At 40.7% G+C, this 19,694-nt stretch overlaps 1 protein-coding gene across 1 annotated transcript; it reads right to left on the bottom strand.

The window, feature by feature from the left end:
* Nucleotides 1-3,234: 3,234 nt before the first annotated feature.
* Nucleotides 3,235-14,603, bottom strand: LOC139174748 (uncharacterized). Its single transcript, XM_070765287.1, has 2 exons — nt 14,512-14,603; nt 3,235-7,766 (listed from the first exon to the last, which is right to left on the bottom strand). Exon 2 carries the CDS (start codon nt 7,754-7,756, stop codon nt 6,722-6,724), a length of 1,035 nt encoding a protein of 344 aa, XP_070621388.1. The 5' UTR covers nt 7,757-7,766; nt 14,512-14,603; the 3' UTR covers nt 3,235-6,721.
* Between the last annotated feature and the right edge of the window lie 5,091 nt (nt 14,604-19,694).

Raw genomic sequence — 19,694 nt, forward strand, 5'->3', positions numbered from 1 at the left:
TCCTAGAAGTTGATTCCAATGGGTTAACAGGATTTTTTTCTTTTTTCTTTTTTTGTTGTTCTCTTTTTTCTAAGAAATAGTGCATGTGGATTATACTGGGTTTACAGTGATACATTTAGAATAGGACATGATGATTCCACTGGGTATGCAGCAGTATATTTAGAAATAGGGCATGAGGATTCTGCTGGATACCCAGCGATAAAATTAGAGTAGGGTAAGATGATGTCACAGATTATAGACAATGCAGAAGGTTAGGAAGAATTTATTTGTTGCAAGATCTAGGTCTTTAGGCTTAGAGTGGGTTGGAGGATTTTAGTGCTGCATGGCTGAACCTTAAAGTTTTGTATGTTTTGATGGTGTTATGTTGATTTATTTGGGTTGTTGGTAAGAAGAAGAGGAAAGATCCCTTTTCTTTCTCTTTCTTCCCTTTTGTGTTTGGTCTTCTTTTTTCTTCTTTTTCTCACTACTTGGGTTTTCTCTATTTTTTCACAATTTCCCTTTTTAAAATTCTTTTTTGTTTACCTTTAATTTTATGTCTTTTCCTTTTTCCTTTCATAATTCCTTTATAAAGGAATTATTTTTAATTAGGTTTAATAATTTGGTTAATTTGGCAATATTTTGAGATGCTATTCGGCTTCCCCCCCCCCCCCCCCTGATTGTTATTGGAAAGCATTTTTGGGTATTTTTTTCTTTAGATATTTTCTTTTAATGTGCATTTATGGAATGTCACGTAGACAAGGCCAGAGAGCTTAATACAGAATGTCACATATATCTAGCATGCTTTGCCAGCACTAGGGTGTGCTATTCTGTCTGCACAATACCCCCCAACCCCTGTGCATGCGTATGCAACTTCCCCTGCTCCCCATTTTGGGCTTAGCACACTTCCCGGGACCAAAAACGGGCCATGAGCCCTGAGTCTACGGAGAGGGGCGGCATACAAATCTAAATAATAAATAAATAATAAATAAATGATGAAAAATGTGCCGCGGCTCCAAAAAGGTTGGGAAACACTGCTCTAGGAGTCGGGTAGGTGCTAACTTTCTACAGCAGGAAGTGGCACCATCCATCATTGTGTCTCTGGGCAGAGGGTGCTTTTTTTTTAATCCTGGCAACAGGAGTTTTCTTGTGCAGGTTTTTCAGCAGTGGTTTGCCATTGCCTCTTTCCGGAGGTTGAGAGACTATGACTGGTCCAAGGTCATCAACCTGGCTTTGTGCCTAAGATGAGACTAACTCAGACCTTACAGACTAACAGAGTTGGAAAAGATCTTGTTGGTCATCTAGTCAAGGGATTACTAACATTTTTCTTGTCATGTGCCAAAGGCATGTGCATGCACATGCATATGCAAGAGCGTGTGCATATGCTAACACCCATAATGCACCCCCTATGCATGCACAAATCACATACACATACACTTGACTTCCCCTGCTCCCCGTTTGGGGCCTAGCATAGCGCCTGGGACCAAAAACAGGCCATAGGTTTTGTACTTAGCAGGCCTCTCTACTATTATAGGTGTTATGTCAGTCTTGTCTGCAGCTTTATTTCTCTTTGGCATTTATCTCCATTTTTTTGTGATGTATTTCCTGTCTCTCTAGGATTTACCTCCATTTGCTCCTGTGAGACACTTCCTGTTCCTGTTGTATGTGTGTTTATACATTCTCGATACCTTGTGTAGCATTTTAACTGCATTTTGATTAAAACTAACTGAAATACCTGTAGCCACCTGGGACCAAAACCTCCTACTTCTGTGCTCCCCCTTACCCCCCGTGCATACGTCACTCATGCTCCCCATCCCAAAAATCATCTGTCTGGTGGGAGGCATGAGTGAGTCTATGCAGAATAGAGCTGATGTGGCCAGCAGCTCACATGCCTGCAGAAAGGGCTCTGTGTGCCAGTTGTGGCACACGTGCCATAGGTTCACCATGATGGCCTTATATCATTCTGGTCAAATGGTTCTCCAGTCTATTAAGCAAGAGGGATTGATCCCCTTTGTCTTCAACTACAGGCCAGAATAAGAAATTCATGAACTTTGATATCAAGAGCCTAATGTTGAGATTGGGAACTGATTTTGCTGAACCAGATTTGGCCTACTGAGGCACTATGTTAGAATTATTCTTTAAACAAGATTGCTACAAACACTTTACTCTTCCCAAACTTTGCTTTACTTTCTTACTGTTTTATTTAGTCCCTTGAGGTTTAGGATGCAAAAGCTGACATGGCCTTCTTGTTGTTTTTAAAATCAAATATTTTACCAAATGTATGTGTTTTTTATTTCTTCATTGTATACAACAAAGCTTAGAAATATTACTGGTAGAAACCAGAGGTGGGTTTTAACTTACCTCACTTCCAGTTCACTTCCTCCCCCGCTATGTGGATACGCATGCACAGTGCAAAACCCCGCCCCCTAAAATTTTTGAATCCCCGCCGAAAACAAAATGGCAATCCAGTTTCTGCACATGCGCAGAAGGAAAAAAAATTTAAAAACCCATTTAAAAAATATGGCGGCACCCATAGACCAGCACCGACTGATCTGGTTTGGGAATTCACCCCTGCTAGAAACACACTAACTACTGGAATTCAGCTTGAAGTTTGAAGATGCCATAGTCATTTAATTTTAAGACCTAATTGAAAATTGTACTTTGGGTTGTAATAATTTTGTATGTCCTAATGCTTTCAGCTTACAGTGGTTATAAAGAGTACTTTTTAAAAAACTATGGTGTATTTCAATTGATTTGATGATTGACACTGTGTTTGTACCAGATATAAAATTGTAAGTATAGTAAAAATATAATGATATATGGTCTTCCCCTAATGAGTATATCAGGTGATTAAAGGCCAGCTTTAAACATTGTTCTTTTAAAAAAAAACTAAATTGGTGAGAATGTTGGATTTTGAAGTGACATATCAGTTGTCATTGGGATATTTTGTAACTCTGTAACTATGCATGGGCTTCATTTTTATTTGCAATTTTTTAAATTAAATGTTTGATATAAAGTTAAAAAATATGAGAAATAAACATTTGTACTATGTTAAATTATTCCTAGCAATAGAAGTATATTACTTGTGTATATAAAATCCAAGATTCTGGATCCAAATGGGTCCAGCTTTGTTATTAAGTGGAATGAATCATCTCTGTTCTGTGCACGGCCCTCAGAGTGAACCCACCAACTCAAAAATCCCTTATTTTATGACAAAATCAAACTCTTTATTGATAAACACACATAATGAAAAGCAGATTTTAAAATAGCAAGGAAAAAAGTTTTATTTTTCTCTTCAGAGCTAAACATAAACAATGTCCAGCAAAGGCGCCAAAGTCAGCGTAATCAGCATTCCTTAGATAACAAATGAGAAATTTAATAAAGAAAATACATACTTAATCGTGCATGTGGTGACAGCAGCTAGAATTGCATTTGCACAAAAATAGAAAGCAGCCAAAATCCCAGCTGAAGGAGAAGTACTCAAGAAATTTTTGGACTGTGCACAGATGAATAGACTGACAATGAAAATTAAAGATAAGGAAGATACAGAATTTTATAATGTATGGGTAAACTTGAGAACTAGAAAATGAGTATAGATGAATATATATAGAAATTAAATCAGAATGAATAAAAAAGAAGAAAATGGAGAATAAATGGTGTGAGACCCAGGTGACAAAATTAGATTTTAAGGAGGCATCATTAGACCAACAGTATATACCTAGAATAAAGAGATAAATGAATAGAAATGATATAAAAATTATGATTTTTGAAGAGATAGCGATAGCTTAAAGATGTGCAGGAATATGTTATCAGTCTGTTAACTATAAGATGAATTAGGATAAGAATCACTCAGGGAAAGGGGAAAAGGGAGAAAGAGGAAGTAGAAAGGTGAAGGGAGAAGAGGAGTGGAGGGAAGTAGGAAGAGGGAGAGAAGGAGTAAGAAGGTAGATGAGGAGATGGAGATAGAGGGAGGGGAGTATAAAGAAATGAAGAAAACAGACTGATAAATAACAGCATAAAATAGGTGCAAAATAGGATGTTCAATTATGACTGATTGGATAAAAATGTATAAGTATGTTTGTTACTGATATATTTTATATAAAATGTATAAGTATGTTTGTTACTGAAATATATTTAAGCACGCTCCCAGTGACCATGCTTGCTTGTTCCCGGCGTGTGTGCATGCTCTCATGTGCAAAAGATAACATGCAGTCTGCAGGCCCGGCAGCCCCGAGCTCCTGCCACGCAGCCTGCTCTATGCTCTCTCGCACCACCGGAATCTCTTGGTGCAGCAATGCTGCCCCGAGCAAGTCATGGTGAGGACAGAGAGCAGGCAATGCAACCAGAGCACGGTGTGTGCACGGTGGTCGGTAATGGAGCTGCACGTGCAGCACAGCTCCATTTCTGCTACCAGAACAATATTCCCCACTGTATATGCATGTATATATGGAAATTGTGGAGAAAAAAAACTTTACAAAAAGAGGGAAAATTAAACAGAATGTTGAAGAACTGCTTATAAACACATTACTATGAAGCAGATATTGGTTCCTTCCGGTTCAGATTAGTTGTATAGAACTAGAAGCAGGAATTTCCCAGTCTACAAATTACTAATGACTGGACAAAACCTCTCACTCATATTGAAGGATAGGGATGACAATTGAAACAAAGGAGGCACTAAAGCAGTTTATCAAGCAGGAGTCCCAGCAACTCCAGGACTACCAGTGATTTCCAGTCTTCTTTCTACAACCCTCAACTTCCATCAGCCCCCCCTCCATCCCTCTCCACAATTGCTGAAAAGTGATAATTCAGCTTTTCACCACTTCGAGATAGGAACCAGTAGGAAACACTCTAATGTCGGTATATCACAGTTTCAAAAAAGTGTTCAGCTCAACATTGCAGTCCATCCAGACGCATGGTTTTTCAGCACCAAGTTTGCAATGCTGTAAACCATGCTTGCCATCAAATGTTGCCTGCCACTCTTTTGAGGTGTGAGAGAGCAAAAATAGTTGATACGTGTGGAATTGTCAACTTAGAGGAGAGCTGTTCAGGAAATAGTAAAACAAAAGACATTCAGTTGTTTGACTCCAATTGTTCAGAAAGTCAGTGTGTTTGAATGGAACCTTCTGTTCAAATCTTGATATATTCATTTTAAATAATCTCAGGAGTCTCTTTCCTTCTTTCCTTCCTTACTTCCCTCCCTCCTTCTCAAAAACAACTTCTACTATCATGTGAACTGCCAAAATATTTCCTGAAAACTGAGCAGAGTCCACTAAAGGATTGAGGCTACAGGAATAGGGGGATTTTCCACCGTCTCCATCTTAGACTTGACAAATACAAAAAAGGAATCACTTTAGACTGATTCATGATGGCAATTGACATTCATTCACAAATAGCCTATGTATTGCATTTCTTTGCATCTGATGCAGTGTCCAGACAACATAAACCATAACTAAATTCTTGCTGGATAGAGAAATATTCCAGATTTGAGATAAGTTAATAGCAACCATGGAAGAGACTTAGGAACCATAGCCCTTAGAAGATCAGGAAAGGAGTGATTAAGGTAATGATTGAAATGGCAAAAGGATGAATGAGAAACAAAGCATTCTCAAAAGAGAAATGCAATTCAGACACAGCATTCTTTGGGAGATTGTGTCCACTGGCTCTTCCAAGACTATTAGCCAAAGCTACTCCTTCTCCATATTTGAACTCACTTTTAATCTCCACTATAGTAGCTCTCTCTAGTTTATTATTATAGTAGCTGCCTGCCATTGTGAAAACAGTCAAGCGGGGTTACATCTCCACGCATTTTTCATTTGCCACCTGTTGCACTAGTCTGGCTTCCAATTCATCTTCAGTTTGGTTTCCAGTGGGCTTGACATATTCCCCTACACACTCACTCAGAAAAACATCTCTTGAAACTGGCTGGATAGAGTTTGGGTGGTAAAATTGGTGGCAAAAGGGTGATGGTTTTAATTCCGCCAACGTTCTTCCTCACTGTCATTAAAACAAAAATACATCTTGGCTATGGGGCTGCCTAAGCTGTAGCTCTCAGGGTCCCCCATGGCAGCATCTACAAAAGGTTTTCCCACTACATATTTCACTTCATCGCCCTTTGGCTTTGAGTCCACTGGGTTGCCATCATCAGGTCTAGAACTGCCTCCTTCTGAAGAACTGGAGAAAGTATGATACTGCTTGATTAAAATTTCTGTCACCACATGCTTCAACACAGTGGCTTCCATCTCGTCCTTTGTTGTATTTCCAGTGGGTTCAAGGTATTCTTTCATTGTGATGTTCACACAGTCTCTCACAAAGATGTCTTGTGGAACAGGCTGGATGTACTGGGGATAGTAAATGTGCTCAGAATAACGATGGCAATTTTGGGACCACCACCACTCCTCATTCGGGTTGTTCAATTGAAAATGTTGATTAGACATGGCATGTTCCAGAATCAACAGCTTCTGCCCATTCAATTGCTGCTCCATTCAAATTCTTCAACTTGGGCAGTTTAGGTTTCCAAGATTTGGGATTATACTGTCCCCAGTGAGGATTTTGGGGATCATATGATTGATGTGAGAAAGACCCAGGATTTTTAGGGTTCTCTGGATATCATTATGGATGTGGTGGGTTTGGGGGTTTGACCGAATATGATGGAAGATTTCCTGGTTTTTCTGGGAGGATATGCTGGGTTTTGAGGGTTGACTGAATATGGTGGAGGAAGCGGTGGGTTTGGGGGGTTGACCAAATATTATGGAAGAATTCCTGGTATTTCAGGGATGAATGGATATTCTAGAGGAGGTGGTGGCTTTGGAAGCTCGAACGAATATGGTGGAGGATTTTCTGGTTTTTCAGGGATGAACGAATATGGTGGGAGATATGCTGGGTTTTCAGAGTCGACCCATTGAAGAGGTGGTAGGTTTGGGAGGTTGACTGAATATGGTGGAAGATCTTCTGATTTTTCATGGATGAACAGATGTTGTGGAAGATATTCTGGGTTTTCAGGGTAGTCCCATTGAGGAAGTGAAGGAGCTGGTTGTTTTGTGAGGTTGAGAAAATATGACAGAAAATTTCCTGGTTTTTCAATGATGGATGGAAATCCTGGAGCATATGCTGGGTTTTGAGGGTTGACCGGTGGAGGAGGTGGAGGAGGTGGTAGATTTGGGAAGTTGAACGAATATGATGGAAGATTTTCTTGTTTTTCAGATGGAAATAGTTGAAGATGTGCTAGGTTTTGAGGGTTGACCCGTGGAGGAGGTGGTAGATTTGGGAAGTTGAACGAATATGATGGAAGATTTTCTTGTTTTTCAGATGGAAATAGTTGAAGATGTGCTAGGTTTTGAGGGTTGACCCGTGGAGGAGGTGGTAGATTTGGGAAGTTGAACGAATATGATGGAAGATTTTCTTGTTTTTCAGATGGAAATAGTTGAAGATGTGCTAGGTTTTGAGGGTTGACCCGTGGAGGAGGTGGTAGATTTGGGAAGTTGAACGAATATGATGGAAGATTTTCTTGTTTTTCAGATGGAAATAGTTGAAGATGTGCTAGGTTTTGAGGGTTGACCCGTGGAGGAGGTGGAGGAGGTGGCGGTTTTGGAGGGTTGACCTGATTTGAGTAGGCAGGCTTCTTCAGTGAAAGATTACCTGGGTTAACAGGTCTATTTGGGGGAAAGGGTCTGCTAAATTTATTTGCATTTCGAAAGGGGATGCTTACTCCTCTAATGGAGACAATCGTCTGGAGCAAAATGAGGGGAATCACAATTGAGCAGGTCAACAGGAATTTTCCCATGGCGACAATTCTGCAAGATAAAATGGGGAAGACATCAAGTTTGAGAGACATGCATGTATGACACAAATGATACAAATTTATCAAAGAGAGCAGTCCCAACAGTGTTTTTCAAGAGGCGACTGAACTTTTGGTTTTTTGCTTGAAGACATTTCACTTCTCATCCAAGAAGCTTCTTCAGCTCTGACTGGATGGTGAGGTATGGAAGGATTTATACTTGTTGCAGACAGCTGGTCATTTACATTCTTTTAGTGAGTCATTAAAGCCAGCTGGAGACTTATCTGTGTCATCAGGGTCTCCTGAGGAGTACAAATTGGTGTGGAGCCTACTTAAAATGTGTTGTTGTACAAGTTCTAAGAAGGTTGTGTAGATTGGAGATAAAATCTGGTAGATTGGAGATAGATGATGTCATATCATCATCACCACCACCACCCTGCTGTTGAGAATATGGACTTTGTTGTCTTCAAGAGAGTGTCTTTTAAATGCAGATGGACTTGAAAAAACACCTTTGGGACAGCCATAATCTGGATAACTAAGAATCTGTATAGACACCAAGGAGACCAGTGTTTTCCCCAAAACTATTTGTGGCAGACAGCTTGTAGAATGAGCAGTCAAGAGAAATTGTAGAGCCTCTTGTCTCCTTAACCAATTAGCTTTAATAAGGAAATTATCCCAAACCCAGGAAAATTATATGCTTCTGGAATCACATGAAATTTGCTAAAAAGATTAAGTAGTTATACAACTGGGCAAAAAATAAAAGCTCAAGTAAGACTAATTCTTAAATATTTTATTCTTGTAGGAGGGAGGCTGGCTTCCTACACCCCAATCCTTACATCTACTTCAATGTAGCACATATGCTTTTGCCCACAGCCCAAGAATCAATGGAAATGTAAGAGTTCAAACTGCAAGATTAAACAAACCCAGCTGGATGACCTATCCTTATAAAAAGGAAGGCAAGGACAAATCACTTCTGAAAATCTTGCAAACCTGGGCTTGAACTATGTACATTTTCCCACAAAAAAACAAAATAGATCAAACAACCAAAACAGTAAGTTTTGCGAAGAATTGGGTGATATTGAAGGACTGGTCCTTCTAGCATTCTTTAGCACATCTTCTGCAGTTACAGTGAATATTATCTTATCCTATCCTATCCTATTCTATCCTACTTATCATATGCTTAGTGATTATAGATGCAATTAACGATTATGGAAAACTGCTTCAATGAAGATCCTGCCATAGAATTTTTTTTAAAAAAAATTATTTATGTATTTTTCATATTTACCACTTATATCGGTCAAAGAGAGGCTCAGGACAGTGCACAATATAAGAAATAAAATCAACATCACAATAATTTAAGATTAAAAAGTGTAACGGTATTAAAAAATAACTTGATTAAATCTCCAAGATAGCGATTAGTAGTTGTTAAAAGAGATGGGGAGGGGTTTCTTACAGGGCCAATCAGCCCCACAATGGTGTGAGCCTCTCTGACCCACACGAAAGGCTGCACAGTTAAATTTTGACCAAGGTTCGATGATTAAGTTTAAGCAGTTCCTAAAAATACAGGAAGACTGAAGACAGAGGACCATCGGTTGTAAAACTGGATCCCTGCCTTTCTTTTAAGTTCTAGTCAACTCTCCTTCTCAATTCTTTCACCAACTATTGGCTCAATACATTTTCATTTTGTTAAACATTTTTCTCTATTTTTCACATCTGCTCCTGGTGTTATGCTATAAAGGAGGAGGAGGAAGATGGCTCCTGTCTTAATCAACACTTATAAGTGTTCTGTCTGGGTTTTCCCAGACCTCCACACCCACTGAAAAATAGCCAGACACTCTGGTAAAATCCAAAAGTAATTTATAGCAGGAAAAAATAAGCACAAAGGAAAACCTGTCTTCACAGCAGACAGGTTACAATACTTTACAACAGGGTCCTGATGTCCAGTCAATTCCAAAAGCTTCTTGCTGGCACCCCCCCCCCCAAGGTTTCAAGAGTCCAAGGCACAAACCAGGATTGTAGCCACCAAAGTTCACAAACAGGTCTCACGAATCTCCAAGATAAAACTCCACAAGCCAGGAAGGGTGGGGCCGCCTTTTATCCTTTCCCAAGCACCACACCCAAACCCAGCTGCGACCCCTAATGCTGGAAATATCTGGCCAATTGCGTTCTTCTCTCGTTAGCTCTCCTCTGTCGCATATCTATGAAGTCACTAGCATCTTCCCCCAGGGAATCCAGGCTGCTTGCTGGGGAGAGCTCCCCCTGGTGGAACTCTGGCTGTCCTTCATCTTCAGCCTGGGATTCAGCTTCTTCATCAGTCTGCCCCTCCTGGTCCTCAGCCTCTGAGCCGGACACCGACAGCAAATCAGCCATTCCCGGAGGGGTCCCAGGCTGAACCACAACAATAAGTTTGTGAAGCAAGAATAAATGTACTCAGTGATCCTTGTAAATCTAAACTTGGAGTTTTGACTCCTGTAAAAAAATTATATTCAGCCACAACTGCGTGTTCTCTGTTAACCTGACTCCTGTATGTTGCTCTGAGCTCTTTCAGGAATCATGGCAGGAGGGTCTAACAGGCTGCTCTGGGTCAATTTAAGCAGAAGATTCCCATATGTATTCTAATATGTATACATAGCATACATGTGCATGAATGCTCATTGAACAGTATTTTTTAATTTAATACAACTTACGCTACTTTCTTCTTACTGTGTATGTTTTAATTCTGAATTCATTGTTTTAAATACTTGCTTCTTGTGTCTATCTTTATGTAAGTAAGCTTATATAATCCTTTGTAAACTTCTCTCTGTACTCTTGGAAGACACAACGATACAGGAGGAAAGGGGAAAGGAAAAGGGGAGGGAAGGGTTAGAGTTAAGGTTAGAACATCTCATTCACAGATCAGAATGATAAATGAAGTGCAACAGATTTGGGAAAAATATTATTTTGCTTAATCTTTAATGTGTTGTGATAAACAGTTTTAGAGGGGGGTTTTTTCTGTGTTTGTTTTCTTTTAAGCCTCTCATCTCAGTGTTTCATTCCCATGATTACTTCATTAGAAATATAAATGATGGAAGAAAGAATGTTATGTTACACTTTATGTTGCACAATTTGATCAATAATTTCTTCTTTTAAAGTGTAGTCATGTTTTTTTCACTGTAATACATTTATTTCGCAACTTTTGGCCAGGATGCCTTTACCCAGAAAATATGTGGGCAAGTGTGTTGCAAGCATTTAAATAATTAAGAACATTCTGATGACATGGCACAACATACAGAGTGAAGGAATGTCAATCCAGAAAGTCAGAGCTGCTGTAGAAAAAAGCAGCTATTTAGCTATATTTTTTTATAAATGTAATTGTAACATAAGTACTGGCATCCTGTTCTGAAATTTTTACTGTTCATTCTGTTTACATTAACCCGATTTTTGAAATCGTATCTTCTAATATTAAACTTCAGTAACTGAATTGGAAAATGAAAAGTGTCACCCTAAATGAAGAGTGTAAGGCTATATAATTTTATATGCTCACAAAAGACAACTTTTGAGAACCCTTAAACAGTATGACATTGTGACTTCCTAGATCTATGAATTGCTATAAATTCTATGAAGAAAGGGGGAAAGAATATTTTCTCCCACTCCTCAAATAAATATGGACTCCAATGAGAAAGATTTTTTTTTCATGACATGTTCATAGCCTCTACTATACCAATATTTGCCAATACCAATGTTTGAGAGGTTGTCACAGAGAGAAGGGGATCAAGCTATTTTCCAGAGCACCTGACGGCCAGACAAGGAACAATGGACAGAAACTGATCAAGGAGAGATTCAACCTAGAAATAACAAGGAATTTTTTGACAGTGAGAATAATCAACCAATGGAAATGACGTTGCCATTGGAATTTGTGGGAACTTCCTCACTTGAAACGTTCTTGAAGAGATTGTTCTCCCATTTGTCAGAACTATTGTAGGTCTTCTGCTGGAATGGGGGGTTGGACTAACCTACAAGGTCCCTTCCAACTCTGTTAATCTATTAAACTGTTTGTTAAACTAATATACAAAGCCATATGATTCAGGGAAGTAGTTATGTCTAGTCTAACAAGAGAAGAAGAGAAGTCATAGCAGACTTCCATTATTTGAGAGACTATCACAGGGTGCATAAACCTACTTGACCAACTTGAGGACAGGACAAGAAATGATGGGTGGAAAATTATTAGAGAGAAATCCAAACTGGAGGTCTTCAAGAGAGACTAGACAGCAATTTGTTGGGAATGGTTTAGGATCTTCTGTCACAAGCAGAGGTTGGATTAGAAGGCTTCTAAGGCCCTTTCCAACCATATTATTCTATGCTCTATGAGTTCTTTGTTATCAAATCCAAATTTTGGGGAGCATTAAGAGCACTCTCTTCCTCTCATCCTTTTTAGCATCCTGAAACTTATTTACATCTTTTGTGGAATAAATGGAATAAAACACGTAGTAAGGTTTGTTGTTGGCTAAGAGTTCCAAACTTAATTCCCTAAAAATTATTCCCCAGGACACAGCAAGGAGGACAAAAAGGGTATGTGCTTTCTCGTGAAAAATGGCTAAAAGAAATAACCCAGCAAGAAATTAAGAAAACACCAGAATTCTTTTAATTAGGTATTTCAAATAAGAAATATAAAAAAGACATATATTATCTAATAATCCACATTTTAGTAGCAGCTAGGATAGCTTTCGCTCAAAAATAGAAAGACTTTGAGACCCTAAAAGAAACAGACATATTTAAGAAAGTTTTAGAAAGTGCTGAGCTTGACATGATGACGAGAAGGTTGAAAAACCAAGAAGAATCAGAATTTTATGAGGTTTGGCAAAAGGTATATATCTGGTGGGATACAAAGAAACAGAGATAACCTTATTTTTATACTACTTTAAATATATTTGTACCTAGTAGTTATATTGTATTAGATAGTGATTATTCACAATATAAAGATAAACTCCTTCTTTCCTCTTCTACTATTTCTCTTTTTTTCCTTCATAGTTCATTTTAAGTTACAATCTTAAAATTTCTATATATTTTTAAATGTTTTAGATGTGTTTTTACTTACCATCTTACAATTAATATTTCTAAGTATTTTATAAACAATGATAGAGTTAATTTCTTTTCTTTTTTACTTATTACAAATATAAAGATGACTTCTACTTTGACAGGAGCGATTGTTGCTCCACTAAATGTTACATGTAATGTATGTTTTGTCTGTCTTTGCAACTTAATTAAAAAGATCTCATTCAACAAGTTGATTCATAAACGAGAGCAAATGTATCTCACTTTCCTATTTGTATCTTCTGACTATGTCCTTCTCACTTTTGTCTCACTTTTGTCTCCCTGTCCTCCTTCCTCTGGGTTTTTTTTTCATCCATTTGTATGCTGTAAGCCTCTTTTAGTAAAGAAAAATTGAAGAACTTGTGTTATTCTCCATACCTTAGATGACACCATGTTAGTCATCCTATGACAATCTGTCATTTTGGCCATCTAGCACTGGTGAAATCCATTTTTTTTACTACTGGTTCTGTGGGCGTGGTTGGTGGGCAGGTGTGGCTTGGTAGGTATGGCTGGTGGTTGTGGCAGGGGAAGGATATTGCAAAACCCACATTCCCTCCCCACTCCTGAGGGAGGGGTATTGCAAAATCTCCATTTCCACCTCGCTCTGGGGCCAGAGTATTTGCCGGTTTTCCAGATGACTAAAAATTTCTGTTACAAGTTATCCAAACTAATCAAAATTTCCACTACAGGGTCTCCAGAACCTGTCAGAACCTGCTGGAATTCACTCCTGGTTTAAAGTCATTATTTGTACCAAAGTGTTTCACAACTAGCTATAGATCTATTGATAAAGGCAGGCATCCGTTTAATGCCTAATACCGTTGCTGATCATATCTCTGTGCCAAATCATCGCAAACTGAGTGCCAACTTTTATTACAGAACATGGTAGGGTTAGATCAGAAGATCTCCAAGGTTCTTTCCAAGCCTGTTATTCTCTGTTCCAGAAGCAAAAAAACCCCAAACAACATTGTCTCATCTTTGAATCATATATGAATTGCGAGAGGTTGCTCAATCCTTCCCTAACACTTAGAGCCGTCTTGGCAGGACGGTTTCTAAATACACATACACAAAAAACTTTTTTAAAAATATAGACAAACAAATCATGTCTGCATCCCATCCAGAACTACTATTAATGTTGTAATTTTTTTTCTTCCTCCATTTGCTTTTTATTTAAGAGGAGTTTTGCTCTATCAAAAAGACAAAGTGCAGGTAACCGTGCTGGGCCAGTGGGAACATCCGGCTTTCACTCTATCTATCAAAACAGTCTCTGCTTCTCTGGGCAGGGAAATTCCCAAATATAGCAGCTGCTAGTCAAGAAAATATACCAGATCAAAGACACCTGTGAAGACTTTTTAACAGAAGTGCCTGATTTGATTGCAGTTAATTGCAGAGCCCCTTGAATAGAAATTTCTGAAATTTTCACTGCCTCTTGTTTTTCCTCTATTGCATTATGTAAGGAGAACACAGGGTCCTCCAAGTGGAATTCACCTCAATCCCATGAAATCATCTTTGTTCTTCCAAGCAGTTTATCACCTTAAGAGAGATGTATAACATGAATGGAAACACGCTCCTTCCCAGCAAAGACGGCAGAGGTGTTTTACCTAAATAAGAAACCCGTGGCTTCTCTAATGGGGCTGGCATGTGTGCATTTATTTATCCATTGAATTGTCATGGATCAATGAAAAGTTACTTACCCTCGTGTCAACAAATTGACGAGAGGCTCTTTGAAGACTCTTTCTTCTCAAAGAGGTTGGTTGTGTTCTTTTTTATATCCACAACTCTCCGGATGCTGTGAGTAACAGTAATTTGGGAATCTACACAATTTAGGAACTGCCTCTGAACCAACCCTGTGTTCTAGTAAATAGATTTTAAAAATGACACATTCTATGGGGCTGTTCCTAGAAAGGGAGGAAACTTTTAACAGTTTTGGGCATGTAGCCAAGACTTGCAGCCTTGCTTCTGAGTTTGACACAGTAAATAGAAATGAATGAGAGTTTTCCATTCACCACAAGACCTTTGACTGTATTTCTAGGCTCTGGCTTTAAGTTTCAAGAAAAGGAAGGGTTGGTCCTACCTGATACACTTCTTCTCATTGGTAGGTAGAGTTATCATCCAGGGTGGGTTGACTTCAACTGAGGACGGAGTTTGTTAATTTGAATTGAGGGCCTCTACCTTGCCTGGATCTGAAGTTATGACGAATCCAAAGACACTGACATGACACGACCATCATCAAGTGGAAACCAACAAACTCCACGTGGCCGACATCCTCTCATCAAGTCAAAAAGAAATGTTATACACAAATGAACTATGTACAAAGAGACAATTTCACTGAATTGGCATGGGGTGGAGATATATAACTGGATATCATCAAAATACTGATGATCCCTCACCCATGCCGTCAGATGATCTCACCCAATGGTTTCATGTAAATGTTAAATAGTAGGGGGGGGAGGACAAACCCCTGTGGCACCCCACAAAGGAGAGGCCGAGGGGTGGATGAGTGCCGTCTGGTTATTGAATTAATCCATTTGCTCTGTATAGATAGTCCTTGACTTACAACTCTTTGTTTAATGACTGAATTTGCAATAGCTTACAGCATAGTCATAAGATCAAAATCTGGATACTTGGCAACCAGCATGTACCTTCCCAATTGGTTTCCAACAAGCACAATTAATGAGGAAAGCCAGATTTGTTTAAGGACTGTTTGATTCACTTCAGAAGTCCAGTGATTCACTTTACAAGAAAGAGATGAGAAGCTGTGGGAGAATTTTGGGGGCATTTGTACTATGTGATCCTATCTTTGCCACCATCTAGGGGCACTTCTAATTTGTGTTGATTGTGTTTGGGTAGCTGAGGAACTTGTTGGCAAAATGCCCTTTTACAAATTATCATATTGCTTTTGATGTTGAAAGCATTCCCAAAAAACATTATGTTTCATATCCAAATCTAAAATTCTCTCAGCAATGAAAAATAAAAACAAGTTGCCCAAGCCCTTCTGGAAAATGTGTGATGAATTAGGCTTAAAAGATGTTTGGAGGGAGAAACATAAAACAGCGCAACAATACACATGCTATTCTAACTCACACCATAGTTGGTCAAGAATAGATATGGCCCAGGACACAGCATCAGTAAACAATGAAGTAGAAGAAATTGAGATTGAACCTAATAATCCATAATTCCATAACACTAGCATGAAGAAAACAGAAAAAACAAATTAAATGGATTATAGACAGAAAAAATGTAAAAGAAAAACAATATAAACAAGTGCTGGAAAAAGAATTATATATATTTTTCCAAATAAAGAAAACAGAAGAGGCAACACCACAAATAATTTGGGATACAAATTCGACGTTTGACCATCTCATATGTAGCAAAAAGAAATAAAGAAAAAAATTAAACAATTAAAACATTAAAACAAATAGAAACCAATCGCCAAACTGACCCAGAAAGAAAATATCTTAAAGAAAAGAGACAACATATTACACATAAGATTACTTTAATTGAGCAAGAGGAAATTGCAGAACAAATAAAATTAGCTAAGCAAAAAAAAAATTGAGCAAGAAAATAAACCCGGTCACTGATTGGCACACAAATTGAGAAAGGAAAATTATAGAAAAGTAGAAGATAAATAGGGTATCATACAACACAATAAAGAACAGGGGGGGGGGAAATAGAATGGGAATTCTTTAAGAAATTATACACTCATGAAGAGGTAGAAGAGGGTAAAATAAGAGACTTTATAAAATCTGTAAATATGAAGCCACTCACTGAAGAACAACAAACCTTAAATAGACTGATAACAATCACTGAATTACAAGCAACAATAAAAGAAGGTCTGAATTCTTTAAGCAAGAAATAAATATAATGGAAACAAATATGTTAGAAATATTTAATGAAATAGTTCATCAGGTGAAATTGCCACCGTCATGGTCTGAGGCTCTAATAACATTCATCCCTAAGATAGATAAAGATAAGGAAAAAATTCAAAACTATAGACTTTTGAGTACTGACTACAAAATATTTATCACAATATTTGCAACAAGGATAAAAATTTTTTAGATCAAATAATACACCAAGACTAAAATTGGCTTTTACCCCAAAGACAGGTCAGAAATAACTTGAGAACAATACACTCGAATACTATGAAAACAACCCGGGAAAGCAGATGGCATTGGTTTTTCTTGATGCAGAAAAAGTGTTTGACAATGTGAACTGGAGATTTAGTAAGATACAATTAGAAGGAATGAAATTTGGTCCCAAATTTGTAAAATTAATTAATTCTATATATTTCAAACAAAATGGAAGAATATTAGTTGAACAGACGGAGAACAAATAGTCAGATTTGGAAATTAGGAAAGAAAGTTACAAATTAAGGCTTTTGCTGATTATGTGGTTTTTATAACAGAAGAACCCACGAAAACCATCCCAAAATTAATACATCAAATAGAAGAATATGGAAAGGTGGCAGGATCAAAAATCAATAAAAACAAAACAAAGATTATAACTAAAAACTGCACTATAAATTTATTAGACCAATTGGAACAAATATCAGATTTGCAAACAGTAAGAAAGTAAAACACTTGGAAATTTCGATATCATCAAAATGCACTACACTAAAAGAAGATGATTATAATAAGTTAATAGATCAAATAAGAAAAGAGCTACAGAGTTGGAGGAAACTACAATTACCGTATTTTTTGGTGTATAAGATGAACCTTTTTACATCACAAAATTGCTTAATAATTGGGTGTGTCTTATACATCGAATGTTGCCGAATGAGGCTGGCACCTCACCTCTGTGGATGGGCAGAGTGCCAGGCGAAGCACCAGCAGCAAAACCTCTCTTTCCAGGTGGCTGCCGGAGGCCTCCGTCTGGCAGGGACAAGGCAGATACACCGCTCAAGTTAGCCAGTCCTGGCAGAGGCAGCAATAGCCGCAATAGCGGCCACTGCTGAGGCGGCTCCAGTGGCTTTCATTTGAGGAGCAGCAGCACCAGGAATGTCACATCCACGCCCCAGGTCCCTGCCGCCAAATTGCAGGGCTGAGGAGGTCAGCAAAAAGGCCCTGAAGGGGCAGAGCCATCATCCGCACTGGTACCTTGTTCTTGAGTGGCGGACTCAGCTTGGGCGAGCGGCTGTGGCAGGGGTGGGGCAGGGGTTGGCTCTCCCCGGTTGAGACAGCTTCACTTTGAAACTAATAAAATAAAACTAATAAAACAAATACATAAATAAAATACAGTGGTACCTCATGATACGAACGCCCCGCCATACGAACAACCCGAGATACAAACTCGGGGTTCAGAAATTTTTTGCCTCTTCTTACGAACGTTTTCCGTCTTACGAACTCGCCGCCGCTGCCTCCGAGAAGTCCCGCCGCCCGGCTGTTGCTTTTTGAAACAGCCGAGGGGCTTCTCAGCATCCTCCCGAGCCCGAACGCCAAACCCAAACTTCCGGGTTCGGTGTTCGGGAGGCCGCCAAGAAACCCCCCGGCTGTTTTAAAAGGTGACAGCCGGGCGGCGGGGCTTCTTGGCTGCGGCGGCCTGTTCGTAAGACCGAAAACGTTCGGGTTCGGGAGGCTGCTGGGAAGCCCCGCCGCCTGGCTGTCACCTTTTAAAACAGCTGGGGGGCTTCCCAGCGGCCTCCCAAACCCGAACGCCAAACCCAAACTTCTGGGTTCGGCATTCGGGAGGCCGCCGAGAAGCCCCCCAGCTGTTTTAAAAGGTGGGAGCCGGGCAGCAGGGCTTCTCAGCAAAAGTTCGGGTTCGGGAGGCCGCTTTGGGTTTTTGGCTGGGAGGGAGGGCAGGAGGTCTGGCACTTCACCTTCCCTCCAGCCAAAAAGGCAAAGCCGGTGGCTGTAGCTGCTGCTGCAAGAGGCTTCCCCGCCCCTCCCCAGTGGCTGGCAGAAGAGCGCTCTTGCCTGGCGGGAGGTGAAAGTGCTTTGCCTCCCGCCGGGCAAGGGGAAGCCTCTTGTACCAGCTGCTACAGCCGCCGGCTTTGTCTTTCTGTCTGGGAGGGAGGTCAGGAGGTCCGGCGCTGGGGGGAGGGAGTCAGAAAGGTCCTCCTGCTCCCCCCCAAGCAAAAAACACAAAGACGGTCTGTCGCCGCCCACGAGCCAGGATGACAGGCAGGGCGGAGCAGCGTGGAGCAAAGGGAGGCTGAAACTGCCGGCGGCTTCAGCTTCCCATTGCTCCGTGGGCGGCGGCAGACCGCCTTTGTATTTTTGGCTGGGGGGGAAAGCAGGAGGCGCAGGATCGGGCCGGCGGCGGGCGCGGGGCGAGGCAGCAGGTCTGCATCCTGGGTGGGTGGGCGGCGGGCGAGGAGGTGCTGCCGAGCAGGCCCGGCTCAGGCTCTGGCTAGATTTCCAGCGAGGATGGGGCGGGCAGCGGCTGGGTGCAGCGGCGAGGGTGCATCCGACTCGCGGCTGGCGGCGCCCAATGCAGCGGGGAACATCGGTGCAGGAGGCAGGAGAGGACCGGGTGAAGTGAGCAGCAGCACCGCCGCCGCTGTCGCCGCCACGCCAGGCTTGGTTTCCCTGGCCGCCGCAGGCACCGCGTGCCATGATCTTCCGGGCCGGCGAGGCTCAGCGGCGGAAGGCAGCCGCCTGTCCCGGGAGGCTCAGCCAAAAGGGGCCAGGGCTGGAGCCACTGAGCCCCGCCAGCCCGGAAGATCGCAGCATGCGGTGCTTGCGGCGGCCAGGGAAACCGAGCCGGGTGTGGCGGCGACGGCGGTGGTGCTGCTGCTCCAGTTGCCCGGTCCTCTCCTGTCTCCCGCGCTGATGTTCCCCGCTGCGTTGGGCGCCGTCAGCCCTGAGTCGGACGCTCCTGAAGGTGGTCTTTGCGTCGTCCCAGGAAAGCAAGCAGCAGGCATGGGCTGGGGTCT

The sequence above is a fragment of the Erythrolamprus reginae genome, chromosome 12 (genome assembly GCF_031021105.1).
Source record: "Erythrolamprus reginae isolate rEryReg1 chromosome 12, rEryReg1.hap1, whole genome shotgun sequence".
Classification (NCBI taxonomy): Eukaryota; Metazoa; Chordata; class Lepidosauria; order Squamata; family Dipsadidae; genus Erythrolamprus; species Erythrolamprus reginae.